The sequence below is a fragment of the Phyllostomus discolor genome, chromosome 4 (genome assembly GCF_004126475.2).
Source record: "Phyllostomus discolor isolate MPI-MPIP mPhyDis1 chromosome 4, mPhyDis1.pri.v3, whole genome shotgun sequence".
Lineage (NCBI taxonomy): Eukaryota > Metazoa > Chordata > Mammalia > Chiroptera > Phyllostomidae > Phyllostomus > Phyllostomus discolor.
The window spans coordinates 167,344,238-167,363,178 of record NC_040906.2 but is presented as its reverse complement, the minus strand read 5'-3'; the positions used below and the strand labels follow the sequence as shown (position 1 = coordinate 167,363,178).

Here is an 18,941-nt window from a genome sequence, read left to right as displayed (position 1 = left end):
AAGCACTGTGCAAGTTTAAAGCCTTCCTTGGTGGTCCATAAAGTAAAACATTCAGTATATCCAGGGACAGTGTTTAAAGTGTTTAACAACTCTCACAGCACAGGCACCCGCCTATCAGAACAGTCTTGGTGCACAAACAGCACTGGCCAGTTGTCGCTTAAAGAATTTCTAAAGGCGAATTTGCATATACATGTATAGTAAGAGATCAGTCACTGCAATTAATTTTCCTAATCTTAGACTACTGTAATATTGGGTTAGGCAAAAAATTCATTTGTTTTTTCCCATGAGATGGCTCTAGTAGTGCTTAGTTGTCTTTAACTTCATTAGAAACAATTTTGTTAGGTTCTATTGTGACAGCTGTTATGTCAACATGCATTTAAAGAAACATCAATATTGGTGAATTTGTGTAGCCATTTTAATATTGAAGATGGAAGAATATAAGCAATATTTTTGGCATACTATGCTTTATTATTTCAAGAAAGGTAAAAATGCAGCTGAAGTCCAAAAAAAGATTTGTGCACAGTATGGAGAAGGTGCTGTGACTGACCAAATGTGTGAAAAATAGTTTGTGAAGTTTGTGCTGGAGATTTCTCACTGACACCACTCCATGGTCCCGTAGAACAGCTGAAGTTGATAGTGATCAAATCAAGACATCAATTGAGAATAATCCACGTTATACCAAGTGGGAGATAACTGACATACTCCAAGTATCCAAATCAGTAAAGTTATTGTGATAATGAAAATGTGTCTTTTATTTTATGGAAAAAAACTTATGGACTTCTTGGCCAAAACAGTATTGCTAATATCATTTTATTGTAAAAATATCTTTCCAAATGTTTGTTTGTTCCTTCCTTCCTCCCTCCCTTACAGGACCTTTCCAGTATGCTGGATGGGAATTAACTTTAGAAGATTATGAGGAAGAAACAGAGGACTTTCATGCTGAAACAGAGGTTGAGGAGGAGCTGGAAGATGAGGAAGAGGAAGAGGAAGAGGTATGAGTCTTTTATTACTGCTCCTTAACATTGGTCACATCATTGAAAGTGCACATATCCAGAATGGTTATTAGCACTCTTGGACCTCAGGAAAATAAGCAGGCCTCCTCACTTTTATATATAAACATTTTCAACACACTTCGCTTCCACTCTAGCTTCCCTTGATCCCTGAAATGCCAGGGCTGCTTAGGTAGTATGTTACACCCATGAAAAAAGAAAAGGGAAATTGATAAAGAAATTTTTCATGGACAAATGTATAGATATTAAGGACAGAACTATCTTTTAAAATTTTTTTAATCCTCACCTCAGGATATGTTTTAATTTATCTTTTTATTGATTTAGAGAGAGAGAAAGAAACATAAATATGAAAGACAAACATGAATTGGTTGCCTCCTGGAGTGCTTGACTGGGGATTGAACCTTTTTAGTGTATAACACAACACTCCATCCAACTAAACCACTCAATCAGTGAGAGACAGAAATCTTTTATTAATTTAACAGAAGTGGGTGTTTTAAGTAAAATACAGCAACAGCAACTTTGAGAGGTTGCTTGCATGACACTAATGAGTGGTATTTTCAAACAGGAACAACTCATTTTAGCAAAAATCTACTTCTTTGTCGCAAACATTTTGATAACCCTTCTCAATCGATAGCCACCCAATTCAGGCATCTATCGATAATAAATGAAGAAGTGATCCTTTTAATTTTGGCTTTTATGAATGAAACAAAATGATGTAATAAGTTAGATAAACAGACAGTCATAATTAAGCTTAAACCCAAATATGTGTGTGTCAAACAACAAATGTTATGTACTGTAATTCAAACAACAACTTCCAATACTTTGTCACTAAGGAGGTGCTGGGACCTTAAGTCAGGTGGCTAACAGATGCAGGTTTTGTCCTTCCTGTGTTTAGATTCTCTTCTTTCAATCATCCTTCTTCTGCCATTCTTTCATGTCTGGTTCTGTTCTGCAAAGTCAGTGTCTCTTTCTTGTATTACAGACAAGTCTCAGGCTGTCTGTAATATTCAAAACATATTTTTAGGTAAGGTCTTCATTGATAACAATGTCCTCTCCTCAGTTCCACTCTCCCTAATTTATCACTTCTTCCTGTTATATTAGTTTCCTAAGACTTCTTTCCGTTATATTGATTTCCTAAGGATACCATAAGGACATGCCAAAACTTCCACTCAAGATGGCAGCATAGGTAAACACAGCTAACAGCCTCAAACAAACACATCAAAGTTACAACTCAAATATAGAACAACCATCATTCAGAACCATAAGAAATCAAATTGAATGGAAGTCTGACAACTACAGAATTAAAGAAACCACATCCACCCACAATGGGAGGAGGGGTGGAGGTGCAGAATGGGCTGGTCCCACATCCACGTGTGGTGGATAAAATTTGGGAGGGATATCTCCAGAGTGAGGGGTCCAAGCCCTGCACAAGGCCCCCCAACCCAGGGTTCCAGTACCAGGAAAATAAGTTCCCACAACTTCTAGCTGCAAAGACCAATGGGGAGTGAGTCAGTGGAAGACACTTCTGGAGTCCCAAGCAGCTCCTCTTAAATAAGCCACACACGAACTTACTCAGACTCACTCCCTCTGAGCTCTAGCACGAGGGTAGCAGCTTTAAAGGCACCAGTGGCATATGAGGAGGAACTGAAGTGTCTGGCATCAAGGAGGGATCTGGGGGACTGCTTTCGCTCTGCCAGAAAAGTGGGTAGAGACCATTTTCCATTTTCTGAACCCTCCCCGCACAGAGCCACAGAAACAGTGAGTGCCACATCTGAAACTGAATCAACCTGGCTAACGCAGTTTGTCCCACCCTAGAAATCCTCTGAGGCTCTTTCCCACCCAACTTATAGCTGTAAACTGTGGCTTTTCCATATGAATGGCTGATCTTGACTCATGCTTCACAAATTCCTAAATCTTTTCAAACAAGCAACAGACAGCCTCAGTGAGTTCCCAGCCCCCATACCTCTTGCTAAGTGGCCCCAGGCCCATCACTAGCAGCAACCAGCCTAGATTTATAGCTTGGCTTCACCTGGGAATCTCCAAGCTCAGTACAAGTAACCATCTCAGATTGCTTTATAACTCAGAAAAGGTGGCCCTGGGCAAAACACAGGTGGGGGCTGACCTTGGCTTGCACCACCTGGGAAACCCCAGAGCCAGTGCACCCAGTGGACAGCTACAGACCACATCAGAGCACCACTACCCTGCACCTGCAGAGCTGATCCTCCACAGAGGGCAGAGGTTCATGGTCAGTGGTGACAGCCAGTCCTTGCAACTGACTGGCCTGGGTAAATCCCTCCCATTGACTTGCTAACAGCAATCAAGGCTCAACTACAAGAGGAGGGTGCACTCAGCCCACATGATGGGCATGCCTTGGGTGATAGGGGAGGCTGTGCCATTGGATCCTACAGGACACTAACTATATTATTCCATGCTACTGAGACAGGGAGTGATAGCAACTCTACCTAATACATAGAAACAAACACAGGGAGGCTGCCAAAATGAGGAAACAAAGTAACATAGCCCAAATGAAAGAACAGATCAAAACTCCAGAGAAAGAACTAAAGAATATGGGGATAAGCAATCTAATAGATGCAGAGTTCAAAACACTGGTTATAAAGATGCTCAGGGAACTTAGTGAGGACATCAGCAGCATAAAAAAGATCCAGAAATGAAGGATACACTACTTGAAATAAAGAACTATTTACAGGGAATCAACAGTGAAGCAAATGAAGCCAAGAGTCAAATTAATTATTTTTAATTATTTGGAACATAAGGAACTAAAAAAGAACCAGTCAGACAACAAGATGAAAGAGGAATTAAAAAAAAAAAAAAAAACAAAGATAGTGTAAGCAGCCTCTGGGACATCTTCAACTTTTCCAACATTCACTTCATATGGGTGCAAGAAGGAGAGAAGAAAGAGCAAGAAATTGGAAACCTACCAGCATTTGAAAAAAATGATGAAAGAAAATTTCCCTAATTTAGTGAAGAAAATACACATGAAAGTGCAGGAAGCACAGTCTCCCAAATAAGATGAATGCAAAGAGGTCCACCATAAGACACAACATAAATAAAATGCCAAAGGGTAAAGATGCAGAGACTCTTAAAAGCGCCAAGAGAAAAGCAGTTAGTTACCCACAGGGGACTTCCCATAAGACTGTCAGCTGATATCTCAAAGGAACTTTGCAGGCTGGAAGGGATTGGGAAGAAATATTCAAAGTCATGAAAAGCAGGGACTTACAGCCAAGATTCCTCTACCCAACAAAGCTATCACTTAGAATTAGAGGGCTGATGAAGAGCTTCACAGACAAGAAAAAGCTAAAGGAGTTCATTATCACCAAACCATTATTATATGAAATGTTAAAGGGACTTATTTAAGAAAAAGAATATCAAAACTAGGAACAATAAAATGGCAATAAATGCATATCTGTCCAAAGTGAATCTTAAAAATGAACTAAGCAAACAAGAAGGAGGACAGAGACAGAATCACAGATATGGAGAGTGTTTTGATGGTTGCCAGATGAGAGTGGGTAGGGGAGAACAGGTGAAGAGGTGAAGGGAGTAAGAAGTACAAATAGGTAGTCACAGAATAGCCATGGGGATGTAAAGTACAATGTAGCCAAAGAACTTATGCACATGACCCATGGACATGAATGATGGTGTGGAAATTGCCTGAGGGAGTGGGGATAGCTTGGTGGGGGTGAAGCAAAGGGGACAAAATTGGGACAACTGTAATAACAGTCAATAAAATACCATTAAAAAGTAAGAAGACATGTACATTGTAAAAGATTGAAACAATATAAAATACAGTAAAATTTAAAAAAAAAAGAAAAAGAAAGGAAGTGCCACAAACTGAAAAGCTTAAAATAATAGACATTAATTCCCTCATGGTTCTCGAGGTAAGAATTCTGAAATCAAGGTATCAGTAGGGTGCTGCTCCCTCTAAGGCTCTAGGGAAAATCTTTCCTTTCCTGTTCCACCTTCTGGTACCTCCAGACAATCTGTAGCTTATGGCTGCTTAACTCCCATCTCTGCCTCTGTCTGAACATGGCCTTCTCCTCTTCTGTCTTCTCCTCTTACAGAGACACTCATGATTGGATTTAGGGACCACCTGGATAATAAATTATATATATCATCTTGAGATCCTTAATTATATCTGCAAAGATGCTTTTTTCAAACAAAGCAGATATAGCTGCCAGAAGTTCTGAGAAATTTTGATCTAGGAGGCAAAAGTACACTATGCTTACATCCACCTGGAAAAACAGCAAGAAAGAACTTTGCTTTTCCTGTCTCAGTCAGTTGCCCTGACTAATCACAGTAACTAGAGGACTTAGTATGACTGAACCAACCTTGGCATCATACCCACCTAATGACCGTGAGGTGGGGAGTTACTGTGATCGTCTGGTCCATGCGAGCTCCTCAGAATGTGGAAGATGTAGTTCTCCATGAGAAGAGGGGGAAAGTCATGTTACTAGAAAAGGGAGAGAAATGCACTATCCAGAGAAAAGCAAAAATGTATACCACATTATAAGAAAAATTCTGGGAAGATGTGTATTAAAATCTCAACAGTCTTTCTGGGGAAGATGGAGTAAAGCGGGTTGGATTTGGGGGAGTACCACCTGATGAGATTAGAGGGACAAATACTTAGATCTCACACAAGGCCAGAAATAATGCCTGTTCCCACTAACCACTGAGTAGTACTAAAGAGGATCTAAGCATCAGGAATGGGGATAATTAAACCTGGAATAGTACACAGCAAAAAATAAATAAGTGAGAGAACTGCTGATACATGCAATAATCTGGATGAATCTCAAAATAATTATGCTAATAGAAAGAAGCCAGACCCTCCCCCCCAAAAATACTATATGATTACGTGTGTAATCTAGAAATCCTAGAAAATCCTAGAAAATGCAAGCTATTTATAGTGACAGAAAACACAGCAGTGGTTGCCTGGGGGGTGGGGCAGGTAGGAGGCAAATAGGGTCAGGAGAGAGGCCTGAGAAAATTGTGGTATTGATGAATATGTTCATTATCTTGGTTGTGGTGAGGATTTCACAGATAAACACATATGAGGGGAAACCCCCTCAAAAAACAGTATTTATAAAAAATCGTGTATTCATTTCTACATGTTTAAACCTTCAAAGTACTCACCATTTGATGAAATACACTTTTTGAAACATTTTTCCACTGCTCAAAACAGTTTTTGAACTTGTCGATTTTGATGCCTTTTAGTGCTTCTGCTGTTTTTTGTTTCACCTCTTCCACATCAGTGAAACATTTCCCTTTGAGGATGTTTTTTATTGGGAAAACAAAAAATGGTAGTTCTGGGCAAGATCTAGTGAGTAGGCAGGGTGGAGCATGGGGGTCTTACTGTTTTTTGTCAAATACTGTTGAATACTCAGTGTGGTGTCGGCAGGTGCATTATCATGAAATGGGCAAATGAGTTGAAAGAGTCTTCAAAATAAAATTCACTGAAGCCTAATGCAACCTCTCACAACAATGCCAGCTGGTACACTGATACAGATGGGTTCTTAGAACACACCTAATAGGGGAAGCCTGTACTACAAGGGGCCCACCCTCCAGAAGATAATTCCAGTTTTGGGGGGCCCATCTTCATAAATGTATTTATTGAAAAATAAGAAAAACTAGAAAAATTAATTAAGCCTTCCACTCAGGGACCTGGAAAAGAGCACAACAAAATAAATCAATAGAAAGTAGAAAGCAGGAGATTAAAGGCAAAAATTAATGAAATAGGAAAGCAAGACCAAATAAAAACAATAGACCTAGTTTCTAAAAATAAAGTTGGTTCACTGGTAATAAAATAGAAAAACTTCCATCAAGTCAAATTAGGTAAAAAGAAGAAGCAATCATATATACTTGAAAACAAAAAAGTACTGATATATGATTAGATAAGAAAGAGGGTTATTTTAAATTACAGGAACTTTATACTAATAAATTAACTTTAAAATTAAGATGAAATGGATTTTCAAAATATGAATTGCTAAAATTTGCTTAGGAAGAAAGATAAACTTTCTTAGGAAGAAAGATAAAAGCTGAACAAACAAAAATAACAGGGGAGTTTTAGGTCATTTCTAATATACCTTTGTTGACTAGATAATCCCATGTTGTTTAATGTTGTTTAAAAGCATCCACATCATAGAAAAAGATCAATACTTCCCAGTATTGAAACTTGCATAACCATGATACAAAAATTATGAAACTTGCATAACCATGATACAAAAATTATGAAACTTGCATAACCATGATACAAAAATTAAACAAAAGTAGTACAAGATAACAGTCATGGCGATGTAAAGTGTAGCATAGGAAATACAGTCAATAATACTGTGATAACAATGTATGGTGCCATTTGGGTACTAGACTTGTCAGGGTGATCACTTTGTAAGTTATATAAATGTCTAATCACTGTGTTGTACACCTGAAATATAATATTGTATGCCAACTGTAATTGAAAAAATACATCTTAAAATTATATAAAATTTTTTGTATTTTTTAAGAGTAGTGCAAGAAAATAGAGATTAGTCTCATTTTTGTACCTTTACCAAAAGTCGTTTATTATATCTAGTTTTGGACAAAAAATTGAGACATGTAGTAATCTTATAAAATATTAGTTCATTGATATTTTTAAAAATAATGTATTTGTGCCTAAGTATAAGTCTATTTTTGTATGTATGTTGGTAGGATATACTTAGAAAAAAGAGTCTGGAAAGATACACATAAAACCATTAAGAATGTTTCTTTTTTAAACTTTTTTGTATTGTTGTTAAAGTACAATTGTCTCCATTCCCCCCCCCCCGCCACTCCCCCCCAGCCATCCCCACTTCCCACCCTTGGTCCTCCCCACCTTTGGAGAATGTTAATATAGTATTTGAGGGGAAAATGTGAGATAAAATATTTATTCTTCATGCATTGTGAGAAGTTTTGAATAATTTTATATAAGCATGTATTTTATAACACAGAAACTTCTTTTTAAATGTACTTTCACTGCTTTAAATAAATTGCAATAGGCCTGACTGGTGTGGCTCAGTGGGCTAAGTGTTGTCCTGCAACCTGAGGGCTTGCTGGTTCATTTCCTGGTCAGGGCACATGCCTGGGTTGTGGGCCAGGTCCCCATTCAGGGGCATATGAGAGGCAACCTATCCATGTATTGCTCATACATTGATGTTTCTCTCCCTCTCTTTCTCCTTCCCTTCCCCTCTCTCTAAAAATGAATGAATGAACTCTTTAAGTAAATAAATTGCAAGAATTCTTTTTTTAAATATATTTTATTGATTATGCTATTACAGTTGTCCCATTTCCCCCCTTCTCTCCCCTCTACCCTGTACCCCTCTCCCAACCACGTCCCCCCCCTTTAGTTCATGTCCATGTGTCATACTTATGAGTTCTTTAGCTTCTACATTTCCCGTACTATTCTTGCCCTCCCCCTATCTATTTTCAACCTACATTTTATGCTACTTATTCTCTATACCTTTTCCCCCTCTCTCCTCCCCCCACCCCCCTGCTGCTAACCCTCCATGTGCCCTCCATTTCTGTGGTTCTGTTCCTGTTCTAGTTGTTTACTTAGTTTCTTTTGGTTTTGCTTTAGGTGTGGTTGTTAATATTTGTGAGTTTGCTGTCCTTTTACTACACATGTCTTTTCTTTATCTTCTTTTCTTAGGTAAGTCCCTTTAGCATTTCATAAAATAAGGGCTTGGTGATGATGAACTCCTTTAACTTGACCTTATCTGAGAAGCACTTTATCTGCCCTTCCATTCTAATTGAGAGCTTTGCTGGATAGAGCAATCTGGGATGTAGGTCCTTGTCTTTCATGACTTGGAATATTTCTTTCCAGCCCCTTCTTGCCTGTAAGGTCTCTTTGGAGAAATCAGTTGACAGTCTGATGGGAACTCCTTTGTAAGTGACTGTCCCCTTATCTCTTGCTGCTTCTAGGATTCTCTCCTTCGTTTTCACCTTGGCTAATGTAATTATGATGTGCCTTGGTGTGTTTCTTCTTGGGTCCAACTTCTTTGGGGCTCTCTGAGCTTCTTGGATTTCTTGGAAGACTGTTTCCTTTGCCAGATTGGGGAAGTTCTCCTTTATTATTTATTCAAATACGTGCTCAATTTGTTGCTTTTCCCCTTCCCATTCTGGTACCCCTATAATTTGGATGTTGGAACGTTTAAAGGTGTCCTGGATGCTCTTAAGCTTTTCCTCATTTTTTTTTGAATTCTTATTTCATCATGCTTTTCTACTTGGCTGATTCTATCTTCCTTCTGGTCCACTGTATTGTTTTGAGACTCAGATTCCTTCCTTTCACTATTGGCTTTCCTCCGTGTATCTTCCTGCATCTCCTTTATGGTAACCTGCATCCTTTCATTTAATTTGCGCCCAAAATCAACCAATTCCGTGAGCTTTCTGATCACCAGTGTTTTGAACTGTGCATTTGATAGATTGGCTATTTCTTGGTCTCTCAAAAGGATGAGTCCTGGGGGACTGATCTGTTCTGTTGGAAACATATCTTATGTCTTTCCCTATCTCTCTTTTTTTTTTTTTCCTGTCTGGTCGCTCTTGTTACAGTGGGGGGCGGAGCCTTAGGTGTTCACCGGGGCTGGGCACCCCAGTCGCTAGATTGTGATGTTATATGCGGGGGCGGGGCGGGAGCGGGGACAGGAGGGAACAATGGCGGTAGTTCCGTTCTCCTGGGCTCAGACCCTTCTCTGGGCTTCCGGGCCGCGAGTTCTGCCCTGGTCCACAATCGCTGCCCCACTGGGTCTGCCAGCCGCAGCTTGCGCACTCAGGGATCACCGCTGCGTTCTTGCGCCCCGAATGGCTGTTGCGCCGATTTCGCGCCAAATTTTTCCCGACTTCCGCGCGCCACCGACCCGCGCCAGCCCCGCACCCACCCGGCTCGTCGTCCCTTACCAGTCTGGATGTACGGGTCTACTTCAACTTCTTGGCTGTCCGACTTCCATTCAGATAAATCCTCTATCAGTTCTGAGTGTTATTCTATCTGTAAATTATTGTTGTTCTAATCTTGGTTGTGCGAGGAGGTACGGTGCGTCCACCTATTCCTCCATCTTGCCAGAAGTCTCATAAATTGCAAGAATTCTTAAAGGGCTTTACACATAGTTTCTGTATTTTTCATAATGAAAATAGATTACAAATTACCAATGGAATGAAATAAAATATTTTCAAATTATGTGTTTTTTTAAAGATATTATTTATTTGCTCTTAGAGGGGAAGGGAAGAAGAAAGTGAGAGAAACACCAATGTGTGGTTGACTCTCACACACTTCTTACTGGGGACCTGCCCACAACCCAGGCATGTGCCCTGATAGGAATCGAACCAGAGACCCTTTGGTTCACAGGCCAGCACTCAATCCACTGAGCCACATCAAGGAGGGCTCAAATTATTTGATTACATATCCACTTAGTAGCAAATAAGCAAATCATGAAGCATCTTGCATTTCATTTTCAATAGGCAAGAAGTTGTAACCCTGATTCAGCTTTTCTTAATTTTATTTTAGAAACTGATCCTGCACCAGAGTATATCCTGGGGGTTTTCATTATACCTATGTCTATAGAGAGCTGAGTGCAGCTTGATTCTCCGTGCTGCATATTTTCTTTATGAAAATAAAGAAGCTTGAGATATGAACTTAAAGGGATATGAGAAACTGATTTTTTAATTAACTAATTAAGAGGCCAACCCCCTTCTCACAGCAGCAGCCCAGTGCACGAGTCTCAGGCCCCCTCTTCCTTGGATGTGGCTCGGGCTGGAGGCGTGCAGGGCTGGAGACACCGTGGACTTGGGGTCTGGAGCAGCATGGAGGCAGTGGATAATAGTTCTTCAAGTCTGCAATAAAAAATAAATATGGCCCAAACAAAAGAAGAGATCAAAACTCCAGAAAAAGAACTAAGCGACAAGGAGATATCAGAGGCAGAGTTCAAAACACTGGTAATCAGGAGGCTCACAGAATGATTGAGTATGGTCACAAAATAAAGGAAGAAGTGAAGGCTATACAAAGTGAAATAAAGAAAAATATACAGGGAACCAACAGTGAAGGGAAGGAAACTGGGACTCAAATCAGTGATTTGGAGCAGAATAAGGAAATAAACATTTAGCTGGAACAGAATGAAGAAACAAGAATTCAAAAAAAAAATGAAGAGAGGCTGAGGAACCTCCGGGACAACTTTAAATGTTCCAATATTCAAATCATAGGGGTACCAGAAGGAGAAGAGGAAGAGCGAGAAATTGAAAACTTATTTGAAAAAAATAATGAAGGAAAGCTTCCCTAATCTGGTGAAGAAAATAGACATGCAAATCCAGGAAGCTGAGAGAGTCCTAAAGAAGTTGGACCCAAGGAGGAACACACCAAGACACATCATAATTAAACTGCCCTAAGATTAAAGATAAGTAGAAAATCTTAAAAGCAACAAGAGAAAAGGAGAGAACTATTTACAAAGGAGTTCCCATAAGACTGTCAGCTGATTTCTCAAAAGAAACCTTGTAGGCAAGAAGAGGCTAGAAAGAAGTATTCAAAGTCATGAAGGCAAGGACCTACATCCAAGATGACTCTATCCAACAAAGCTATCATTTAGAATGGGAGGGCAAATATAGTGCTTCCCAGATAAGGTAAGTTTAAAGGAGTTCATCATCACCAATCCTTTGTTCTATGAAATGTTAAAGGGACTTATCTAAGAAAAAGAAGATCAAAACTATGGATAGTAAAATGACAACAAACTCACAACTATCAACAACTGAACCTCAAAACAAAAACAAACTAAGCAAACAACCAAAACAGGAACAAGTTCACAGAAATGGGAGATCATATGGTGAGTTATCAGTGGGGAGGAGGGGGAGGGAGAATGGGGGAAAAGGTATAGGGAGTAAGAAGCATAAATGGTAGGCACAAAATAGACAGGGGGAGGTTAAGAACAGTACAGGAAATGGAGAAGCCAAAGAACTTATATGTACGACCCATGGATATAAACTAAGGGACGGAGAATGCTGGTGGAAGCGGGTGCAGGGCAGAGGAAGATAAAGGGGAGAGAAAAATGGGACAATGTAATAGCATAATCAACAAAACATACTTTAAAAACATTTTTAAAAATGGCCTCCAATAAAACTACTTCACAAACAATGGGAAAGAAAGAGAATGGAAAGAGTAGAAAAGTTGAAGAGGCAGAGCCTGAAGAATTTGTAGTGGGAGAAGTACTGTACCAAGGCGTAGTGAACAGGAAGGTGGAGTATTTCCTGAAATGGAAGGGATCCACAGATACTGACAATACTTGGGAACCTGAAGAAATTTAGATGGCCCAGAGTTAATTGAAGCATTTCATTCTCAAAAAGCTGGTAAAGAAAAAGATCGTACAAAAAGGAAGTCTTTATCTGATAATGAATCTGATAGTAGCACATCAGGGAAGAAAAGGGATGCTGCTGATAAGCCGAGAGGCTTCGTCAGAGGACTTGACTGGAAGGAAGAACTGGTGCCACAGACAGCAGTGGAGAATTAATGTTTCTCGTGAAATGGAAAGACTGAGATGAGGCAGACTTGTTGCAGGCAAAACAGGCAAATATGAAGTGTCTTCAAATTGTAATTGCTTTTTAAGATTCTAACATGGCATTCTTGTTTAGAAGACAGAACCCAGTAATTGTTTGCATTCCTTTTATATATATTTATACGTATAAAAATCTGGGTCTTGGCTTTTTGATTTATTAACATGAAGAAATAATTACATTCTAATAAAAATCAAGTTTGATATGTTTGTTTTGAAGTAGTACTGAGGGAGTAGTTGGTGGGTTGCATCTACAGCACTGGTTACTTTGGAACAAAAGCTTTCTGTAGTTGCTTCCTTCATCAGAAAAGAACATTTGATAACATGGTATATTCCTTCCTCTGCATCAGAGAACAGCTTTTCTAAATGTTGGGGGGAGCCTCCATTGTTGTTACTCAGTCAGAATTTGTGTTTAAGTCATATATGCCTAAGGATCATCGTGGGTTTTGTGTTTATTTGGTGGGGGATGGTTGGTGTCTGTACCTATGTAAATGTAAATGGTGTTCCTTTATTTTTTTAACCAGAACAAAAACAGCATTTCAAAACCATAGACAAACTCATGTTTCTGGGCTGCTGTCATTTTCAGCAACCTAAGAAATAAATCACTTCAAGTTAAATTGAAATTTTTTGTGAAGCTTTAACCTTTGAAATTAAATAGATAATTTGTAATTAATTGGGCAACTTAAATATAATGTAAGCAGTTCAAATTGGACAATTTAAAAGCAGCCACATCAGAATCCATACCTACAATTATAAATGCAAGTTTGTGAAAGGAAAATTTTATCACTACCAACAACCTCTCCTCTCAAATGAGAAACCTAGGCAAACCCTGGTATATTTTAATTACGCAAACAAGACTTATTGACAGGTTTCAACTAGTAAGACATTCCTTTCCAAAAAGTTAAAATCCCTGTGTTGTATTGACTAAAAAGTTATGATCATGAAATGTGTAAGACTTTATTCATGGAAACCTAATCAGGTGGTTAGGGGACCTTGGCGATTTAGATCTGCTAGAATAAATGAGTTAACAAGTGTTGTGATCTAAAGTTTTGACTTGCATGTTTTTACTCCAGCTCATTCCTTGCATGTAGGCTCAGTCTCAGTATTTGGGTTTCTGGTTCAATAGAAGCCAGGAAAGACAATAACTTGGTAGTAAACAGAATGTTATCCAACTGTATATTGTTTACTTTATTGTAAATACTGGTGAACAGTGGTCGATGAATAGTTTTATATTGCTTTTTCTTAAAAGGCCATATAAGAACTGGCCTTTACAAATTGTTTTAAAGATGTATTTTCATGGATTAAATATTATTTAAGAGATATTATTTTTTAATTCCCTCTTTAGTATTGCATCAAAATACTTTTTAAAATATTCTCCAAATGTTAAAAACTATTTCTAGAATGAAGATAAAATGAAAGAGAAAAAAAGGCATTTGGGAGACACAAAGCACTTTTGTCCAGTGGTTCTCAAAGAAAACTTCGTCCTTCAACCGGGCAACACAGAGGAGGCAGCTAAGTATCAAGAAAAGATCTACTACTTTTCAACTCCTGAGGCTAAAGAAAAATTCTTGGCATATCCTCAGGAGTATGTAGCTCATAAAGAACCATTAAAGGTGAAAACTATTTTCCTATTCTAATCACTGATCCTGTGCACTTCTTAGGGACTTACTATATCCATAACCAGTTAGTCTCTAAGCAGAGCAGTCTGCTGACCATGAGATGGGATTTGGAAGAGGTGTGGGATTCACAGGTTTACAGCCTTCAGGGGGCTGACATCCTCTGCAGAAAGGTGATTACTCAGGTGAGACTGCTGTTAGCCTGGTTCCACTCAGAGGCATGGTTACGGGGGCAAATTCATGCCTGATTGCTTGATTCTGAAGAGCAAAGGATGGCACCGATTAGCAAATTTGCAAGAGTGTTCCCAGAGGGGAGTTGTCCTTGATCAACCGAACTGCTTTAAAATTGCTTTAAGAAGCTATAGGATAATCAACTTTTTCCAAAATTTGTGGGAACATTTTTATCCTGACTTGTTTATCACCTTTGGACCAGTTTTCTACCTTCTTTAAAAAAATATTTATTAAAGCCAAACACGAAAGAACAAAACTGTATGATTGGATTCATACAAGGTAAATTCATAGGGACAGAAAACAAAAAAGTGGTTGCCAGGGGTGGAGAAAAAAAGAGACTAGAAGTTGCTGTTTAATGGGTACAGAGTTCCAGTTTGGGATGATGAAAAAGTTCTGCAGAGAGATACTGGTGATGGTTGCACAACATTGTTTATGTATGTAATGCCACTGAATTGTACACTTACAATGGTAAAATGGTAAGTTTTACGTTATGTTCTTTTACCACAATAATAACGATAAAGGAACACACTGTGGCAATATTGTATTCATTCTTTAAAACAAAGCACACACATAGTAACACCAGCTTTAAGCAAGTCTTCATTTTTATGTTTTACTTTCTCATCCTTTTCTACATTCTTTCTAGTGTATAAAATATTTTATAGTCTTTTTTCTCTTAACATTATACCATAGAAAGTTTGTGTATTCCTATATAGATGTCATAATGCTTGATCATTTTGACATACCATTTTAATATAAGTTGTCAGGTGTTTTTATCATGCTAAAAAAGTATCTTTCCATTCTTTTTAAACAAAAACTTTAAAAAATTCTATTTTAGCAAATGCCTTTTGGTCTAAGAGATCAAGATGATCTTGTGGTTGTTAATGCTCCTTGAGAAGAATTGTTGATGCAGGGAATCATGTTAATTTATATCCTAATGTCAAAATATCCTTGAGTTTATTAAGTGATAATTCAGTCTTGGGGGAGGCAGTTAATTAACCTTTTTTTTTTTAATTACTCAAAACTTTCTTTTCTTCACTCTCCCTTACCCCACCTTTCCCTGACCCACCCGTCGTGGCAGGCTCCTCCATTAAGAATATGCCTTCTGGGCCCCCGTGGCTCTGGCAAAACTGTCTGTGGGAGACAGTTAGCAGAAAACTTGGGCATCTTTCACATTCAGTTTGAAGAATTTCTACAAGAAAAACTAATGCTCAAAACTGAAAAGAAAATTGGACCTGAATTTGAAGAAGATGCTGAGGAAGAACAACTTGCAAAACAAGAACTTGAAGAGCTTGCAGTTCGGGCCAATGTCAAGATTGAGGAAGAAAATACAAAGAAGCCAGTAGTAATATTGATACTCTTTTTGCAGATAGTTGTGTTTACTGGTATTACTTTTGGAAAGTAGAATATAAGCAACATAAAACTTTATAAGTTTTCTCAGAAAAAGAAAAGAATTAGCCCATAAAAGCCACTGAAGAGTCATTTTCCTCACATATTAGATACAGATCTTACTGCTAATCTAGAATATAAAATTACCGAGTTTCACATGGCTCCAATAAGAGTCAGAAAAGTTTTCCCTAAAAGGAGTGTTGTATAGCATTTATTTGGGACTGTTTAGTATGTCTGACCTAGACTATAAGGTTTTTCATTATTGTGTTCTCTGTGTTTTTTTATCTTGTGTCATAAAAATCTGCCCCAGTGCCAATGGGGATTTCAAAATATTAATTCTCATGATGCCTCATAAGAAAGGTAGTATGACTCTCTTAGGTGGCTTCTATCTAGGGTTGTAAAGAGAAAGTTCTTCATTCTGACTCCCCTTTTAACCATTTCTGATATAGCTAGACCCTTTGCTTCTCAAAGGATCCCTTGTAAATGGTACAGATTGTGTTTCAGATGACCACCTAGCTAGCCCACCCTTTAATCATTATAATCAGGACCTAGGTTTAACCATTATAAGATAGATGACAAAAATCAGTTAAGCCTTACAGGATTGTGATATAAACTGAACAAGATTTTAACAAAAAGTGGTAAGACAGATATCCTGAGGCCATGTATGAAAATCAGTTATGCTAATAGCTAGTAACTCCTCTTAGATATGTATAATTTAATATTTAAAACCACATTAAAATTGGCTTAAAGAAAAGAGCACAAATTTTAAAAGGTTTACAAGCAACAGTATAAAAAAAATCCTGAGAAAAACCAGTCTCATCTTAATCAACTATGCAATAGAGCATTGTTAATTAATATAGACATTTAAATTTGTTTTTGGTTTCTTTTCATGTTTAGATTTCAGAAATACAATTTACAGAAGAAGAAGAAGCAATCAGATTAAATATAATGGAAAATGAACAATTGCCTCCTGAAATTCTTGATGCAATTCTTTCTGAGTGGTGGTTTAAGGAACCAATACGGTATTTTAATTTACATAGGATTATACATGTATAGACTTTAATTTGCCTTATTCTCAAAAGTTTAAAGTGCAGTCCAACATAAATTTAAGAATTTTCTCCTTTACTCTCGTGTAAATTAGTAATTCAATACATTAAAATCCTCGGGGGAATTATTTTTAAAATACTGATGCCAGAGACCCCAACCCAAAACAATTGAATCAAAATCTTTAAGGATGTAAGGTTGGCACATAGGCATTGGTATTTCTGAGAGCTTCCCAAGTGATTCTAATGTGTAGTTGTGAATGAGAACCCATGATTTAAACCCATGACGTGCCTTTTAGTAATTACAGTTAAGAGTAATTAATAGCTGTCCATAGTTACCCCTTACATAAAGGCCAAGAACAAGCCTGACCCCACACAGGACAAGTCTAAGAATCAGGTCAGCAGAGTTTAAAACTTCACTTTGTCTTCCTAAACCAGAATCTCTTATGTTGGTATCCACCAGAAGAAAGTGAAATAACATTCACAGTACTAATAAGCAAACACTTAAATGGAACTTACTATGTGACAGGTACTATTCTACTATATTTTACTCATATTAATTTACTTAATCCTTGCTACTACCCTATGGGACAGAAACTTTTATTATCTCATTTTGGAGATAAGGAAACTATATCATAGAGAATTCAAATAACTGGGCAGTCCCAACACTCCTCTGCACACTCTTTCACTTAGTCCCTGGCCTAAAAGAGTGAGGGGGATTATTGATCATCAACTTTAATTGTAATGTCTTGTTCCCTAAATTAGATCAGTAGTTGTAGTAAACTTGGGTAGGTTGCCTGCAATAGCGTCATGAGTTGTTTTTTACTATTTAGCTCCTGACCTCATACCATACATTTTTTTAAAAAGCATATGATTTGAAGAATTAAAAGTTAAGTGTGAAGTTGTAAAAGCCTAAATAAAATAACAATATTATACAACTATTAAAATGTGTTACAATGAAGAATTTGTAATAGCATAAGAAATGTCATTTAAAGTAAGTTTAAAAAGAAGATGCAATGTCATTTATGATAGAGAGGTGGACACATGAAGAACAAACTGGAAAGAAAAACAAAATGTCGGTAACCTCTGGAACATGAGACTGTAGATAATCTTTCATTTTTCATGCTTTCCTGTGTTTTCCACTTTTTCTATAGTGAGATTTGTTGCATTTATAATATGGAAAGAATCAACAGATTTTAAAAAGGGCATTGCATTAGTCCTGGAGAGGTGTCATAAGAGCCTGAACTAAGGTACAATGTTGGAAATGGAAATGTGGGTACAGACAAGGGCATGCCAGGACTTAGCTTGTGCTTATGAGAACCAAGAAGGAATTAGGGGAGCAATCCAAATGTCTCTGAAGTTTGCCACCTGAATAGTTGTGAGTTAGAAGGAACAGCAGTGTGGAAGAATTAACAATAGTCAGGATTTTTGACAGTACAATGCATATGTCATTCCTGAGGGGCACTGAGATAGAGAAACTAAGCAGCTTTTTGAAAATTCGAATTGAAACTCAGAACAGAGGTTGGGCGTAAAGGTGAAGATTTAGAAGTCATTGACAAAGAAATGACAGCTGGAAGAGTAGGAATGAAATTGTTCCTCACAAAAGAGATGATACTGAAGGCATCTCTAAAGAAAAGGACATGTACTATGGCCATTCGATGGAAATTTGCCCATTAATAAGATAGAAATCTTTTTTAAATGCCAATTAAGGGCTGAAACTATCAAATGTTCATGATACTCCTGTTCATATTAAGAAAACATATTTAAATATAAGCATAAATATTTAAATATAAGTATAAATATTTAAGCAAACCAAATTTTAGATGAGCAAGATAAACTCTCATTCAAAAGGGGACCAATATCAACTTTCTCAGTTAAGCAAGGCAAGTTCTCCAAGCCTGATTCTTTTGTAGTTACTCCACAATGAAAGTATGTTTGTTAACAGTCCAGTTATACTCATGATTCTTCAAGTTTCATCATAGCAAAACAAGTTTGATAATCCTATTTGGTTATAATTGTCTTAATACATATGAGCCAGGATATATACACAAATAACTGCCATGAGTTACAAGGGGACCCAGGGAAGAGGGTGCGAATTGCCTC

At 37.8% G+C, this 18,941-nt stretch overlaps 1 protein-coding gene and 1 pseudogene across 2 annotated transcripts in view; both read left to right on the top strand.

Moving 5' to 3' along the window:
• Nucleotides 1–18,941, top strand: part of AK9 (adenylate kinase 9) — a 114,240-nt gene that overhangs the window by 63,681 nt on the left and 31,618 nt on the right. Inside the window, exons 23-26 of one of the 2 annotated variants that reach the window (XM_036024565.1) lie at nt 871–992; nt 13,963–14,175; nt 15,488–15,748; nt 16,693–16,817. In XM_036024565.1, the coding sequence (XP_035880458.1) occupies nt 871–992; nt 13,963–14,175; nt 15,488–15,748; nt 16,693–16,817 (721 nt within the window). Of the gene's footprint in view, nt 1–870; nt 993–12,873; nt 12,885–13,962; nt 14,176–15,487; nt 15,749–16,692; nt 16,818–18,941 lie in introns of those variants that run through there. The other variant, XR_004902869.1, reaches the window with a different exon arrangement.
• On the top strand, nt 11,954–13,254 carry LOC114495449 (annotated as a pseudogene).